The sequence below is a fragment of the Bolinopsis microptera genome, chromosome 12, assembly GCF_026151205.1.
Source record: "Bolinopsis microptera isolate Bmic1 chromosome 12, MBARI_Bmic_1.0, whole genome shotgun sequence".
In the NCBI taxonomy this organism is placed as follows: domain Eukaryota; kingdom Metazoa; phylum Ctenophora; class Tentaculata; order Lobata; family Bolinopsidae; genus Bolinopsis; species Bolinopsis microptera.
The window spans coordinates 14975664-14991354 of record NC_087083.1 but is presented as its reverse complement, the minus strand read 5'-3'; the positions used below and the strand labels follow the sequence as shown (position 1 = coordinate 14991354).

The window sequence follows — 15691 nt, the reverse complement described above, 5'->3', positions numbered from 1 at the left end:
CCTGAATTAACCCGGAACCGGGAATCCCGGTCACCTCCTGAGCTTATTAATGCTTTTTATACAATTTACAACAAAGTCTGTTATGTATCCTGGCCCCTGGGTTTGAACAGGCTTTTACCCGCTTAAAATATTTCCATCAGGATACATAATACTCAATAAATACATAATAGATTTGTAGTGTTGTAATTAATTTATGATAGCTTCATAGTGGTGAAGTAATCATGAACTGTTAGAGTGCCTAATATAATGTACACAACTTTTAACTTATCTCGTCCGAGTGAGACTCATGTTTAAACAGCATTTGCATGCTGTAAAGAGAGTGATGTATGGTTGTGGTTGAAGAGGTAACCAACTGCAGGTGATTACTCAGAATATTCTAAATATAAAGTGCCAAGATCAATTGGTAAGTGTGCTGTGGTGTCTATAAATAGCATTCTGAGCACGGTAATTTGGCATACTTTAGTCGAGTATTTTTGAGTATTTTTGAATTTGAGAAATTCAGCATGGATTTCTCACTTTTTCAAAAATTGTTTTCGAATCTGAGAAATTGAATATGTTTGTTTCTTTGTTTGGGGACCGGTTTTTGGTACACCGGCCAATGTTTACAAAATAAATATTTTTATTACTTTATCACCAAGAGCATTATATGATATTCTTCACGGCATAACAATTATTGCATTGAATTATTCTAAATTATTGTTATCATTTCAGAATATTCTAAATATAAAGTGCCAATTTTAATTGGTAAGTGTGCTGTGGTGTCTATAAATAGCATTCTGAGCACGGTAATTTGGCATACTTTAGTCGAGTATTTTTGAGTATTTTTGAATTTGAGAAATTCAGCATGCCATGGATTTCTCATTTTCTCAAAAATTGTCCACTCAAAAATAGTGATATTCTTCATATCAGATTATCAGTGCAATGTGGTCCAAAAATACTCAAAATCAATTTTTGAGAATGAGTTTTTCGCCTCTCCCGGAAACGTTTCTCAAAAATACACAAAAATATTTTTTGAGAATGAGAATTTGGCATTTTCGTCGGACTCTCAAAAATACTCATGACCCCCCTCCTTCTTTAAATCAAGCTTTTATTGCGTTACTTTAGTTTTAGTTATGATATTATAATTTAACAAACCTGTTTTAAACATACTTGTTAAAGGTCGTTAGAACCACCGGCACCGGTTAGACCCATTCTATTAATAACCCGCATATTATTACGAAAGTGGCTAGACTCCTCCCAGACCAGAAGCACAGATTTTAACATGCTCCTGGTAATATAATACTGTATAACTCATGTGTGGGTTAGTCTATCAACATTCAACAACATTTCAACAGTCCGTCAACATCTCCTCGCGAAATATCGTGATAACAATATACCGGGCTCACACACACTATTATATAACTCACGAAGTTTGGCTAATCTCCGGACATGTCAGTGCCGGCACGCCCATCTGTGGCCAAAACATACCGAACCCTTAAAAAGTGAGCCTAAAACCCAGTTTTTTTTTGTATGTGGTCCCACTTCTATAATGCTATCCCCTGGTAGATTACTATTTATTATATTACTTCTGGCTTATTCGTGGCAGACGCCTTATTATGGCGCAAACAACCATGAAATTAGGGGAACTAGCAACTATCGAGTACAATATAAATACAATCGATTACATAATTACTGTATCAATTTAAGATACAAGGGGATGTAAAATAAATACGTTGCGCCGTGCAATTTGATCCTCAATTTAAAACCCGACCACTTGTGAGTACTTGTAGCATGATATCCATCATTACGGTCATCATCATGACGTCATCGAGTATAGTCATCAGGGACAAAAGGAAATCGCGGCATGGACGAATCGCGAGTTGTCCCCATTTATTTGCGACAAATTTTAAATGTATAGTTTAATGTATAGTCTTGGTAAAATTGCGCGGTAATCGCGATTTTTTTGGCCAAAATAACGCGAAATCCTTTTGTCCCTGTAGACATGGGTAGAAGAAAACCCTGGTAACCGTTGATATCTGCAGAGCCATTCTAACTGCACATCCACTTTTTTTGGGACAAACTGATATGTATCCTACTGCAAATATCTTATGTTGCTGCAAATTTCGCAAGGCATGTACGACCATTTTCCAGTAGTAAAACTAGATTTCTGTAATTGTGTGGACAAAATAATAAAAGACCAAATACAGGGGTATGTACTAAGTACTTATCCATTATAACAAATATAAACGAGCATTAATTAATACACCAAATTACCCCCATTAACATAAGGAGTAAATTAACCCCATAATTTGCAGGTCGCCTGCGAGCCGGAGAGTTTATGAGATGCGAGGTACAGCATCCACTGGGTAGATTGGAGGATCTCTACAAGAAGTTCCCTACTGTTAGTATTCATTTCATTATTGTTACTATTGTTTCCATATTTGATATTTTTTATTTATACCCGTCCCGGCTCCAGGTTTTGCTTTGGTCCGGCCTGCCTTGCTGGCCCTGCCATGGCTCTCCTAGCTTGGGCAGGTGTGACTGACATATAATATATATATTGTATTCATTTCATTAGTTTATTATCATATTATTGAGAATGAAATTGAAAGATATTCTAACCCGTTGATTTGTAAAACAGCTTTAAAAATATAACGATATTGATAAAATATTTCTCTTTTAACATCCCAAATGAGTGTATTGTATGATGAAAAACTCCATATAACGTCACGTTACTGGTTCTTTACAGAGAATTGATATTGTATAACTTTATGTGCCGTTCTGTACAGTACCGATCAGATGACCTGAAGCCTGGTGGGGACGAGCTTATATCCGCAAAGTATCAGATAGTGACGAAGCAGTACAACAGAGAGCATCTCACATATTTGGGGACATTTAGTCCATCTTACCACTTCCCTGTGTAGGTACATAACCCGAACATGTGGGTTAATTGGGTAATGGATAATTAATGTGGATAATTAGATTGATTTAATTTGCTTGGTTTTAGCTTGTTTTGTGGTCATAGCACTAGCTTCTAGACGAAATCCATCAAAGATTTTGTGTTGGAGAGAAAACGCCTGATTTTAATTTGAAGTAAAGCTCGATGACTTGCGTTAGGTTCCTTTATCCTACATAAGCAATGTTATAATTTATAATTTAGCTAAATAAAAGGTAAGCTTGTAGCATTCGATTAGACATAATTACATATGTTCCATGTTTGTTGAATAGTTGATTAGTTTAGACATTCACGATTCATCTAACCAAACCTTATCACCAATATTCGATTGTCTTCTGTAGTATGATGGAAGTGGTCAATTTACCACTACTCATGTTAATCGGTAAGGGAAATGTGATTATTAGAATAAATTTAATTCATATACAATTCAAGTTAATGGATTGAGTTTTCTGATATTGAGTTTAAGTAGTAGAAAACCCGCGACATGGGTTGCATGTGCCCAATTGTATATTACAAAACATTTAATTATATAAATTTTAATCTCAAGCTGAGAATAATCTGTAATTTAATCAAGCAATAATTGACTAATAAAGTAATTAAGTGCTAATTAGTAATTATCTAATTAGTAAATTATTCAAATTCGTAAATAGTCTAATTAGTAAATAATCTAATTAAGTAATTAGTAATTAATAATTTACAACCTCAGGGCTCCTACCCTGGATTCCACTGCTGAAAGCTGAATTCTACCAAATACCAATCCTAATATCAGCAACAAAAGTGGTTTTCCTCTCCACCTTTCCTAAGTGTTCTGTCCATCTATTATCCCCACATGTGCAATCCGTAAGTGTTTTTTTTTTTTTTTTTTTTTTTTCGTTTGTAATATTATATTACATATTAATGTAATATAAACATAACATTCATTATACATATACATACTTCTCTACCAAGAACCAGGATCCTAATAAGACCAACCTAAAACCATGAATGCCTTATATCTACCTACCCTGTCACGATGATCAGACACACAAACTTTGATAACAATAACGAAACAATACATTCTCTATCATGACGAAATATGATTATTGATTAACCTCGAGTGGTTTTACAATCGTGCTACACACCTGATCTGGACAACTTCACTGTAATTTAACTGATTAAAGATCTGTGCGCATTCCTGGCATTAATGCTCACGAATTATCGTATTTTTTTTGGTACTCTACAACCCCGTACAAATGCCACATAGTCATTAAATCAGTAATAGTATCTCTTCAATTAGATGTGCACTAGTGTAACCCGCCCTTCGCCGGGATTTCACTGCCGCAGGTTAAAAAGGGTAGGATTAATTACCCGTTTGAGATCCAAAACCCGCATTAGGACCCAATAGTTTCTTAAACAATAATCTCATAATCAGTTATTTTTGTGGATAATTAAGTCATTATTAGCCATGAGGCAGCCACATTCCATAAGATCATAAGGTCTGAACACCGAGTATACACCTCATCACTCCCGTCTTGAACCGCTTCTATTTGATTTAAATCGTTTATAGAAATAACCCTTGGTTAAAACTCCGGCACCACACCCGCAACCATTTATAGTTGAAAAACCCCATAACATTGTCGTATGAACTCTCTCTCTCTCTGCAGTCCAATCAGACCTCCCAAACACTATCAGTCCTCCTCCCCTAATAAGCTTATGGAATTACATTACAGCGAATCTTCCCCATCCGGGCTAAACGCAATTATGAACGCTACTTAAAATGCGAGCTACATATTATCAGTAGTGAATATAGAGAGCAAGCCTCCCCTATCTCTTGTGCTTTCTGCTAAAGCCATTTTAATGCAACATTTTGTGGTACAAAACGGTCAATTATACCACTACCACCGGCCGATTTAAAAAAATTTGCTTACGGCTTTCATCAGAGTTTTGTCGGCAACTATACCAAAAAAACCTGTCCCGTAACTCTACCGTTTTTTTGTATAACCGTGTCGGAAATTACACACAGACAGACAACAGACACACACACCCACACATTCTGGTGTTATTAAGGTTGAGATAGGGCCCGATGTAATTGCGATGACCAGTTTACTGGTCCCAACTGGTGTTTCGGTGTCCCCTATTTTGTTTACACTCGGTCACTTGTCAAGGCATGAATAGATGAAAGGTCAATCGCAAATTTCTTTGAAAGGAATTAAGGAACAATTAATACAATTTGAAATTTTATATTGATTTAAAAAACTGTAAGCTATACAAAACCTTGCTTTAAACATAAAAAAGTAACCACCCAGATGTTACTCTGGCATCTATCTAGTAAAACGAGGAGTAAGAACCGTAGCCTGGGTACATACAACCACGCTGAGGAGTACGAAACAGCTGACTGGTACGGGTTTAGTGGGATAATGACAGACTTTCCCTCTCGTTTTATTAGTTATGAGAGGGAGAGAAAGAAGATTAAGTAGGGTGGTATTGCACGTGGTTACTGTGACTAGGGTGGTATTGCACGTGGTTACTGTGACTAAGGTGGTATTGCACGTGGTTACTGTGACTAGGTGGTATTGCACGTGTTTACTGTGACTAAGGTGGTATTGCACGTGGTTACTGTGACTAAGGTGGTATTGCACGTGGTTACTGTGACTAAGGTGGTATTGCACGTGGTAATTTGACTAGGGTGTTATAGCCCGTGGTTACTGAGACTAAGGTGGTATGCACAACACGTGGTTACTGTGACCTAGTTGGTATTGCACCGTGGTTTACAGTGACTACAGGTGTATTCACCCGTGGTTACTGTGCCTAAGGTGTATTTTGCAACGTGTTACCTGTTGACAAAAGGTGGTATTGCACGGTGGTTACTGTGCCAAAGGTGTATTGCACGTGTTACTGTGACTCAGAGTTTGGAAATGCCCGTGGTTACTGTGACTAGGGTGGTATTACTCGAGGTTACTGTGACTCGGGTGGTATTGGCACGTGGTTACTGGTGACTAAGTGTGTATTGCACGTGGTTTACTGTGACTAAGGTGGTATTGCACGTGGTTACTGTGACTAAGGTGGTATTGCACGTGGTTACTGTGACTAGGGTGGTATTGCACGTGGTTACTGTGACTAGGGTGGTATTGCACGTTGTTACTGTGACTAAGGTGGTATTGCACGTGGTTACTGTGACTAAGGTGGTCTTGCACGGTTTACTGTGACTAAGGTGGTATTGCACGTGGTTTACTGTGACTAATGGTGGTATTGCAACGTGGTTACATGAACTAGGGTGGTATTTCACGTGGTTACCTGGGGGGTGACAATGGTGGTATTTTGGGCACGAGTTTAATCAGTGCACGCCGCGGTGCACGTGGTTACTGTGACTAGGCTCTAGGGGAATGGTTATTAAATTTATTGCGTGGGGTTTTTAGTTAGGGCTCCGAATTATGTTTCAAATGTACCTTCAGAAGCAACTGTTAAAATTAAGAAGTTGTTTAAATCTTAATAGAAATGTATTTATGTGGTAGCTGTTATTTTATGTAAATTTTGTTTTGACATAAATTAAATTTGAAGTGTTATCTCTTTGAATGTGTTTATGCTTTATATTATCCTAAACATTAGTCTTCACTAACATTTTTTTTGCATGAGTTCGAAGCCGATTAGATTAGAATCCGAATACGGTATGACCTTAAAATTATGTATATATTTTATTGTTTCAGACTTACTTTTGTTATGAAGGTTATTAACATGTTTACACTTACAGTAGTGTTACAGTGGGTTTGCAAGTGGTGTTACAGTAGTGTACAGATTGTAGTATCAGTCTTATGGTGTACATTGTACAACAGTTGAAAGTTATTATGAAAAGTTTAATGTTTAAGTGTTAGTTTACGAAAGGCCTTGTGATGTTTTAGACAGTGTTTTTTGTCCTTGTATCTTGATCTATTTTGTAGACTTAAAGATAAACTCAGCTTTCTTATTGTCTTCATTTGTTGATTGCGAATTTAAGTTTTTAAACTCAAAACTGTGAGCTGGTAAAAGACACCGAGTTTCTTGAACTACAGAATATGTTAACGTTAATCTATCTGTTTTTTTTATCAGCTTCTTTCTTTCAGTCAAATCCTTATAAAATAAGTGCCCTGATAACTTCCTATGATAAAATTGTACTTTCACGTTTAATTTCAAATTATATTAATTTAATTTCACTTAATTAATAACCCAGTAAAGAGGTTGCTATGTCGTACAGCTACATCGAAGGTAAGGACGATGTTCACTTCATAACAGAATCAGACCTAAAGGAATATGCAGCCTCGCGCGAGGAGGTCACAGCACTGCACGAGGAAATCGCTGCTGCACGCGAGGACGGGCTGCCGACGATGCCGCCGACGTGCCGCCAAGCGACGCGATGGCACAAGGTGGACCTGTGAGTGAGGAGGTACAGGAGCAGTATCCGGGGGCTGTGTCGGAGAGTGGGCGAGATAAACTGACTGTCCCGTGTTTAGGTGGTATTGTCCCCTGTGTCACGTGTGTTGTGACGTCACGGGTGTTGTGACGTCACGTGTGTTGTGACGTCACGTCGCGTGGTGTTGTAGTGTTTCCGGGGATTGGCGGAGAGTGGCGATATAAACTGGGACTGGCCCGTGTTTAGGTGGGTTTTATACAATAGTTTTTGACAAAGAAAAGTGGGGGGCTCATGTTTGTGTCCGTTTTTGTCCTGTTTGGAACCCTGTATTTTCAAAACAGACAAAAACGGACAAAAACAACATGATGTTTAAAACCGTACCGATGTTTCGTGAACACCCTATAAACAATACTATGTTACGTTTTCATTGCATACATTTTTAATTAATTATTACTTTTTAATTGTTAAGTTATGGTGTCTAATATAGCTTTGAGATTAGCAGTAATAATCAACAGCCATGAATTCCATAATTTTAGGAAGTTTGTAAAGTTAGAAATATACAATTTCACACCGAGAACTTTGATGATGACAACGTGTATTTAAACCATAAAATATAAAGAAATGAATAAATTCTAACATTATTACACCTTTCGACATTAAAATATACCCAACAAAGATGTACATTTAAGTCATTTCCAAGCGAGACTTAGTGTTGAAAACCGAGATTATTGGACAATATATGAAATATGCTTCTCCTGCACCCCGCCACAATTAATACTGTAAGCATTTCCCTTCTATACGGGGCCACGCTAAATAGGGGGGGGGTCCAAGGGGAACTTTGGGGAACTTTGGGAATCCCCAGATTTCTGAAGTTCCCCCAAAATAAAGTTCCCCAAAATTCCTCCAAAAATTATTCAAAATTATTCAAACTTATTCAAAATTTATTCCAAAAATTTCTCTAATATACATTAAACCCATTAATGTAACATGTATGTATATTATAAGGTATATTCTAACTTACTTGTTGATACTTTCAGCATATAATTTTTTGGCATGAAAATTTTTTTGGGGAACTTTGGGAAAGTCCCCCCAGGTATTTCCTGCAGTTACCTCAAAAAAAAGTTCCCCCAAAACTCCCCAAATCCCCTTGGACCCCCCCCCCCCCCCCCCCTAAATAGCTTGTTTTATCAAAGTATACATCATGTGATATTATGTTCCACACCAGAATACACATTTATACATATACATATTTTGAATTATCAAAACGCTCATTGTTTAAATGTAATTTCTCAATATTAAATGTATAACAATGTGTATATATCTACTCATATAATACATGACGCCTTGTCCAGTAGGGAGGTTCATAAAATAACAAAATATTGTCAAAGATCATTTAAATTTGCTACCTCTGGCTTTCTTTGCTCCTAAGTTCAAATACTATAAAACGCCTAAAGAGCATGTTTGCAAAAGTATACCTCATGTTACACACCAGAAGCAGCAAATTATATTATGTGTACTTCAATTAAAAACTCCTCCGGTTATAATCAGGAGGCGGATGAGATTTCTGATAATCCCGGCAGATAGTTTTTTTTCCCGCTTAATAAATAACGCTTAATAAATAACGCTTAATAAATAACGCTTAATAAAGCGACGGTTGCGTTCTGAACTGGGTGTAAATACGCGTTAATAAATAACGCTTAATAATAACGCTTAATAACATCACGGGTGTATCACGGGGCTGTATCACGTGACTAACTCTACGACGATCAGTGGGCATTGGGAAAACATGTCAACGCGATCCTATGACTTAACGTAAGAACTATTAAATACAGTTGAACTACCATCGGTTTGATTGCAGCGCTGGGTCAAAACTCCACATACTGCTTACATTACAAGTAATGTTTGGACACTTACATTACTTGACCAGTGTCCAGAACTTGTCTCGACGGTTTACGTTTGCCCGGTAAATTTTTTCGTAGCAATTGCACTGTTTGAACTTTGATATGAGCCATATATTATAGTCGTATACTTTGATGAACATCATGACACGATATCAACTCCACCTTTTATCGCTTGCCAGGCTTAACTCGACGCCGGCCCTTACTGTACGTTCTGACTGAAGAATAATGTTTAAACTTTTAAATAGAACGTCAATTTAAATGTCATAGTACCTTAGTTTTATTTATCTAAGTAGTAAATATACGTCCCCAATTCCATTTCAATATTTTTTCCATAATATATATATAACTGGATCTCATATAGTTTAAGGAATATCAAAAAACGAGTAGTTTTCGCTGTTTATTAGTTCTCAGGATTAAAATATACTGATATTGGATATTACCGTTGGAAGAGACAAGACAAGTGAAACAAGGAAGTTAGGAGTAAGGCAAATTTTCGGCTCAACGCCATCTTCAGCCTGAAATTTAGCCTGAAAGATGGCGTTGACGCCGAAAAATATGCCCTTCCTGCCGAACTTCCTTGTTTCACTTATCCTTGTCTCTTCCAACCGGATAATATCCAACTTTCAGGATCTCATATAGCTAGAATGAAAGGTAAATATTAAAACGAATTAGCCCTAGCAGTAGCACTTAGCAACACCCCGGAGGTGTTTATAACACAGATCGGCCGGCCGCTCAGGTTATATTAAAATAACCCCTCTTGCTAAAGCACGTCGGCGTTATTTTCATAATAATCCCTCGTGCTTCGCACTCGAAATTATTATTAACTTTTCCCTCGCGTCGCGGGAAAAATTGAAATGTAATCCCTGCGCATGCCGGAGTTATGTGTGTTATAAAACGTTGAAAATTCTCAACTTCTTAACTATCGAATGTATTCTCAATATTTAATGTATAACAATGTATTTCTACATTTCTACATTCTCCTAAAATGATCTAGTACATAGTACTACATAGTATATTCTCCAGGTGGTATGGGTACAGAAGGACCGTGTGTGGAAGAGTTTAGATCTGCATTCAGCTGCTGGATGTTCAGCCCTGCTGACGAGCAAGGAGGAGAGAGGGGCGATGATTGTGTGGACAATTTCTTCGCCATGAGCAACTGCATGCAACAAAATGAGGTAATTTTCATTTATTGGAGTACTCATCATATCTATATTAGGTATTGATGATGAGGTAAGATATTCTGCCAATGTTGTAAAAATGTTATTTGAATTTTGAAACTCATTCGTTGTCTGATTGCGGGAATTATTGATTCCTAACAGAAAGTGGTACGTGTTTTGTTGAATCGTGCTGTGTTTGTTAAAGTTATGTTGATAACTAATTGTTTTAAAAAAAATTTAACTTAATTAGCTGAGTACCTGTGTTAATGTCCATTTACGAGTAATTTGACAATGTATGGGGACATCGTTTCCTCAAATTATTTGTTATATAGTAGTGTTGAAAGTATTAAAATAGTTATCATATATATATATCATGGTTTTGTATCATGATTGAAACATTTGTCTGACTCAACCGGTCGTTTCATTTTGTATCCTCAAAGTATATCATTCTGCAGCACAGTTCCGTCATATTTTTAGATAGGAAGAAATTTCAGTATCTTCTTCGCGTCTGGGACCTGTCAATCAGTAAGAAACTGATATGCGAATATATTATGACCTGTAATCTAATCTTTATAAGTTATTACAAATTACAAATTATACATTGCCGACTTCTTCCAACAGTATACCTACATACCGAGAATATTTCAACTTTTAAAGCCCTCACTTTTCCCTACACAATATACAAAACTATGTAACACCACACACACAACATGTTAATACCCGCCCTCCCGACACCACCATTCCATTTATGGCAGTACATATTATGCCCATATTAGGCAGTAATGCCCATATTAGGCAATACTAATAATGTGTTCTAAACCCAGGTTAGGACGTGTAATTAGCGACTCTCCGAATAACTGGAATAGCATTATCTAACATATTACATGATATTATAGGAAACCCTGAAACCTCACCCACATAATACCGGCCACAGGGCTACTACTATACCCTGAGTCATGTCACTCTTTCTCCCGTGGGTAACTTTTGATTACGTTTATCATTGTGCAGTGTGTTATTCCTTCTCACACGTGCAGGTGTACCTCAGGGGTCAGTTCTCGGCCCCCTCACTATCATTGTTAGCACATATTATACCTAGTAGCTTAGGTGTGTAATTTGCATTTGTACGCAGTCGCTCTACTCTGACGTGACATAATATTACAGTTTAGAGTTTAGTGCTTGTCGTTTTCATTGCTCGTTAGAGGTTTCTATGTGAGTTGTGTGTGTGCAAATTGCACTTGGTGTGCACATTGCACTTGGTGGGTAGCAGTACTTTGTTGCTATTATAGTAATTGTGTAGTTACTATTTTAGTAACTGTGTCGTTACTATTATAGTAACTGTGTAGTGTTGAGTGTACCATTAATTTGACCATTTGTCGACTGTTCTTGTGTCTGTACGACGAAATAACTCCGATTTACCGGACAAATTGGCACGACAATGTAATTTTTCTGGTGTCCATTACGAACTTGCCAATATGTAAAATCATCGCTGTATAGTTATGATGATTTAATCGGCCTTAAATCGAGGCGTGGTTGAAAACTTGGTTCAGAATGAAACATGCAGTTTAGATATCCCGAACACAAGTAAATGTTATGTTCATACTGTAATGGTCTTGAGAGTTGTGTAAATTAGAACGAGTGTTAAAAGCTTAATCGTTCCTTGCTCTTTCTCTCTGGAGGATAACCATCCAAAGTACGCCCATACACTCGTATATTTAGAGACGTCTTTTTAAAGTTTTCTGGACCCGACCCAGGTATTGCTTGCTAACATTTTTAAAGCCTGTTGATGTAAGATGTTGTTTAACTTGAATTGTGTAGTTTCTGTAGTTAAATATACCTATTGATCTTACTTAAGTTAAGTATTAATTATACATCAGCTTATTGTTTAATACATATATTTAGAGACTTCTTTTTAGAGTTTTCTGGACCCGACCCAGGTATTGTTTTCTAACGGATAACCGCTAAGTCTGTTGGTTTACTATTTTGTTTTGCTTTTCCCTTTTTCCTCGTTTCGTTTCTGTAGTAAGATCTTAGTTTTGGTTCGGGATTAAATATTTATATATCAATTCATTGTTCTTATATACTGAATTTGGGCTACAATCGGTAATTTACAGAATATTTATTTGTTGTTTCAAGATTTCACGCTCAGATCACTGGCTACGTTACTGAAGCGACTTATTTTACCCGAGAGGTGGTACTTAATAATGTGCTAACGTATTGTATGACACCTTCAAGTCCTTCATCCGATTCATATCAGATGGTAAGCCAACTACCAGTAAAACTACTGAAGCTTAGAAAATCCGCTCACTACAACTTCGGTGCAACGTGTATAAAATCAAGTTATTAAAGTTTAAATTCGGCTAACCTTAGCCGCGATTTATTTTTAAACGTTTTAAGAATGTAACATTTTAGAGACCATGTAGATAATTGTGTTGTACGTGTTGTCTAAATTGGCGTGTTGTAACATTATGCTGTGAAGCTCATGCAGTTTAGCAGGTTTAGATGTGTTGTACTGCTAGATTGACGTACCATTGTAACAGTTTTCAATGACCTGTGTGTACCACCTCATGCAGTTTATTGCACTGAAAGTTACCTAGTAGTAACCAAGTAGTAACCAAGTTGGCGCTCTGAAAATCTGGAAACATACGGTATGCAGTTCTGGAAACATATCGGTATGCAGTTCTGGAAAGGTCATCTGTGCCTCATATTGCCGTTTTAACTCAGTAAATATCCTGGTACTTCTCGTGAAAAGAGCAATTCCATATTTCTTTTGACCAAGCTGATATGAATCTTATTGCTATCTGCACTAAATTTTATGTTATCTGTACACCAAATTTTTCTCAAGGCATGGTTTGTCATATCATTAAGGAGGGAATAACTGAGTTTTGAGAAGGGGCAAATTGTTGGCTACTTCCGCTTTCGTCATAACCTTGCCATGAACTATGTATAGTGTGTTGTTGATCTTGTTATTTGATTATCGTGGTGCAATGTTTTTTGTCATTAATCAACCCCCTGAGTAATTTTATTGGGGCTGCACTATAAAAGTTTTTAAATGGGGCTGCCTCATTTAAAAACCTTTATAAAATCATGATGCAAGAATAAAATCACACTAAACGTGATATTAATTGTGTGTGTTTTCAGGAGTTCTACGACGATTTGAACGCACGGAACAAGGCAGCTGCTGAGGAGGCACTCTCTAAATACGAGGCAGAGGAACAAGAAAAACTTGCTGCAGTTGAAGAGGAACTGAAAGCGTTGGAGAATACTGAAAGTGAAACTCCTGTAGTACTACCTGCGGTAACGGAAACTGAAAGTGAAACCAAAGTTGAAAAGTATATTCTCCATGTAAGACTGTAACTGTAGCTCATATGTCCAGCTCGGAACCGAATTTCCCTAAAGCTGACTTTTCTGCAATAATTCCATTATTGTGGCTTGCAACACTCGAGAACAGAACCTGAATTAGAAGAGGAGAGAGCCGTGAGGAAGGAAGATTCAGAAAGTCAAGACTTGAGAAATCATGAACCAACTTACAAGGGAAAGTTATCATATCATGATCATGTCCATTCCATAACATTTTTGTACACCCCATTTTATATTTTTTTGACGTCTTTCAGAGAGAAACAACTCTGGGTGACCCTTAATTAAAAAAAAACCAAAATTGGCAAACATCTTTGTGGGCGTAGCTCTTTGGTAGATTTTGTGTTGAATCACAATTTACCACGATCTGTGAAACTTTGACGGCCCACTGACCAGTACGGACTTAACAACACAATCTGGTGATCACAGTAAACTTAGGGTCCTTTAGTCTGTTTCTAGTCGTAAGTCACTAGTAAACTATCTAAATGAATGCAACAACCCTCAACTGAACCCTCTCCGTCATGATTAAAAGCACTGAATTTATTTATAAATTTACGTGAATATAATTATGAAATTTATATTCATGTACCTAATGTTGTGATAGTCTCCCTTACAGTGTACTGTGTACTGTGTAGTGATACCGTGACTCATATTTGATGTTTCTGTTGCGAGGTCAGATTAAGTTTTGTGATGTTTTTTTCCAGGTCTGAACTTTGGTTCCGTCAAACTAATTTATTACCAACCTTTTCGTGAAAACTTGGGTTTAAAAGTCTTGCTACGAAAATCTTATTTTAATTGTCCTACAAAATTGAACTGTCAGGATTTTGTCAATAATCTCGTTTTAAATCATCTGGTTCCTGATTATTGCGGAAATCTTTTCAAATCATAAGATTTATCTTTTTGACTGATCACCCGTTCAATAACTAATTACTTAACTAATTACTCGATTAACCATTAAACTGATTAGCTAGTATGTCAGAGGGTAAAGAAGGGAGAGGTCGTGTAAGAACTGGGGGATATGTTGGGTTCGCTGATCTTCCAAACCAGGTAATATTCAGCTAACTTTATTGTTTTATTTGAGTTAAATTTTAAATAGGTTTTGCTTATTTGAGTGCGAGTATTTTAACACTTCTGGTAATAACTTCTTAATTCTTAATTGTTATCATAAAAAGCTCAACAATAATTAGCAAAATTATTTTTGGAAAAGCCTGTTCTGATGAGCAATTTGTATTTAGGTACACAGAAAAAGTGTGAAAAAAGGATTCGAGTTTACTCTTATGGTTGTTGGTAAGTGGAATTTTAAAACTTAATTTTCTCTACAATTCTACAATTCTTCCCATCCTGTATCCTGGTCCCACATCAACTTTCTAGTCATTGACCACCTCCTTTTTTCCATAGACTCCTTTGTCCCACCCAATAAAACCACAAAAAAGGCCCATAATAAAAGCCATAAAACCAGCTAAGAACCATACACTATACATCTCCTCCTCCAACTATACACAGTACACACTTGTCACATGTACACAGTACAATCTCTTCAAAGAGGAGAGCTAGTAAACAGGGCTCTGTAAGGTTTCCACTCCCCCCGTGATAACACATTGATTATTGATGTGTTGTGTGTCACCGTGCCATGTTTCATCGGTCTGATTATGTAATTTGGTGTATCACGTGACGTCATGTCACGTGGTGTGACGTCATGTCACGTGACGTGACGTCATCATTGACGGCCTGTTTACATATTATGGTAGAGTATATGTAAGCGGGGGCTGAGCTTACAGTTAAATCTGATGATTTGTGTCTCTCTGTGTGTATGTGCTAGTAGAGATGTCAGTGTGCAAGGATAATGTTAATATTGTGTGGAGAACATGTGGTATGTGATTAGCATAAGTGCTTAATTATGTAATTATTGTGTGTAGTGGTATGTGATTAGCATAAGTGCTTAATTATGAAATTATTGTGTGTAGTGGTATGTGATTAGCAT

The 15691-nt window shown here is 36.9% G+C and overlaps 2 protein-coding genes across 3 annotated transcripts in view; both read left to right on the top strand.

Moving 5' to 3' along the window:
* The window catches only part of LOC134824605 (septin-2-like), a 99557-nt gene that overhangs the window by 26040 nt on the left and 57826 nt on the right, over positions 1 to 15691 (top strand). The window contains exons 2-3 of one of the 2 annotated variants that reach the window (XM_063836530.1): positions 14678 to 14757; positions 14946 to 14997. The exons of the other annotated variant lie outside the window; for it this stretch is intronic. Of the exons in view, the coding sequence (XP_063692600.1) occupies positions 14683 to 14757; positions 14946 to 14997 (127 nt within the window). The 5' untranslated portion in view covers positions 14678 to 14682. The remainder of the gene's footprint in view (positions 1 to 14677; positions 14758 to 14945; positions 14998 to 15691) is intronic. 2 annotated transcript variants of the gene reach the window in all.
* LOC134824606 (mitochondrial intermembrane space import and assembly protein 40-like) lies at positions 7124 to 14558 on the top strand. The gene is made up of 3 exons (XM_063836531.1): positions 7124 to 7398; positions 10223 to 10374; positions 13495 to 14558. The coding sequence occupies exons 1-3, from the start codon at positions 7302 to 7304 to the stop codon at positions 13708 to 13710; spliced, it is 465 nt and encodes a 154-aa protein (XP_063692601.1). The 5' UTR covers positions 7124 to 7301; the 3' UTR covers positions 13711 to 14558.

What these genes read in the sequence shown, in the direction of transcription:
- LOC134824606 (XM_063836531.1), top strand. Translation starts at nt 7,302, where the DNA reads ATGGCACAAGGTGGACCTGTGAGTGAGGAGGTACAGGAGCAGTATCCG. An exon ending in ACTGACTGTCCCGTGTTTAG is followed by an intron (nt 7,399 to 10,222) that starts GTGGTATTGTCC and finishes TATATTCTCCAG; the next exon opens with GTGGTATGGGTACAGAAGGA. An exon ending in ACTGCATGCAACAAAATGAG is followed by an intron (nt 10,375 to 13,494) that starts GTAATTTTCATT and finishes GTGTGTTTTCAG; the next exon opens with GAGTTCTACGACGATTTGAA.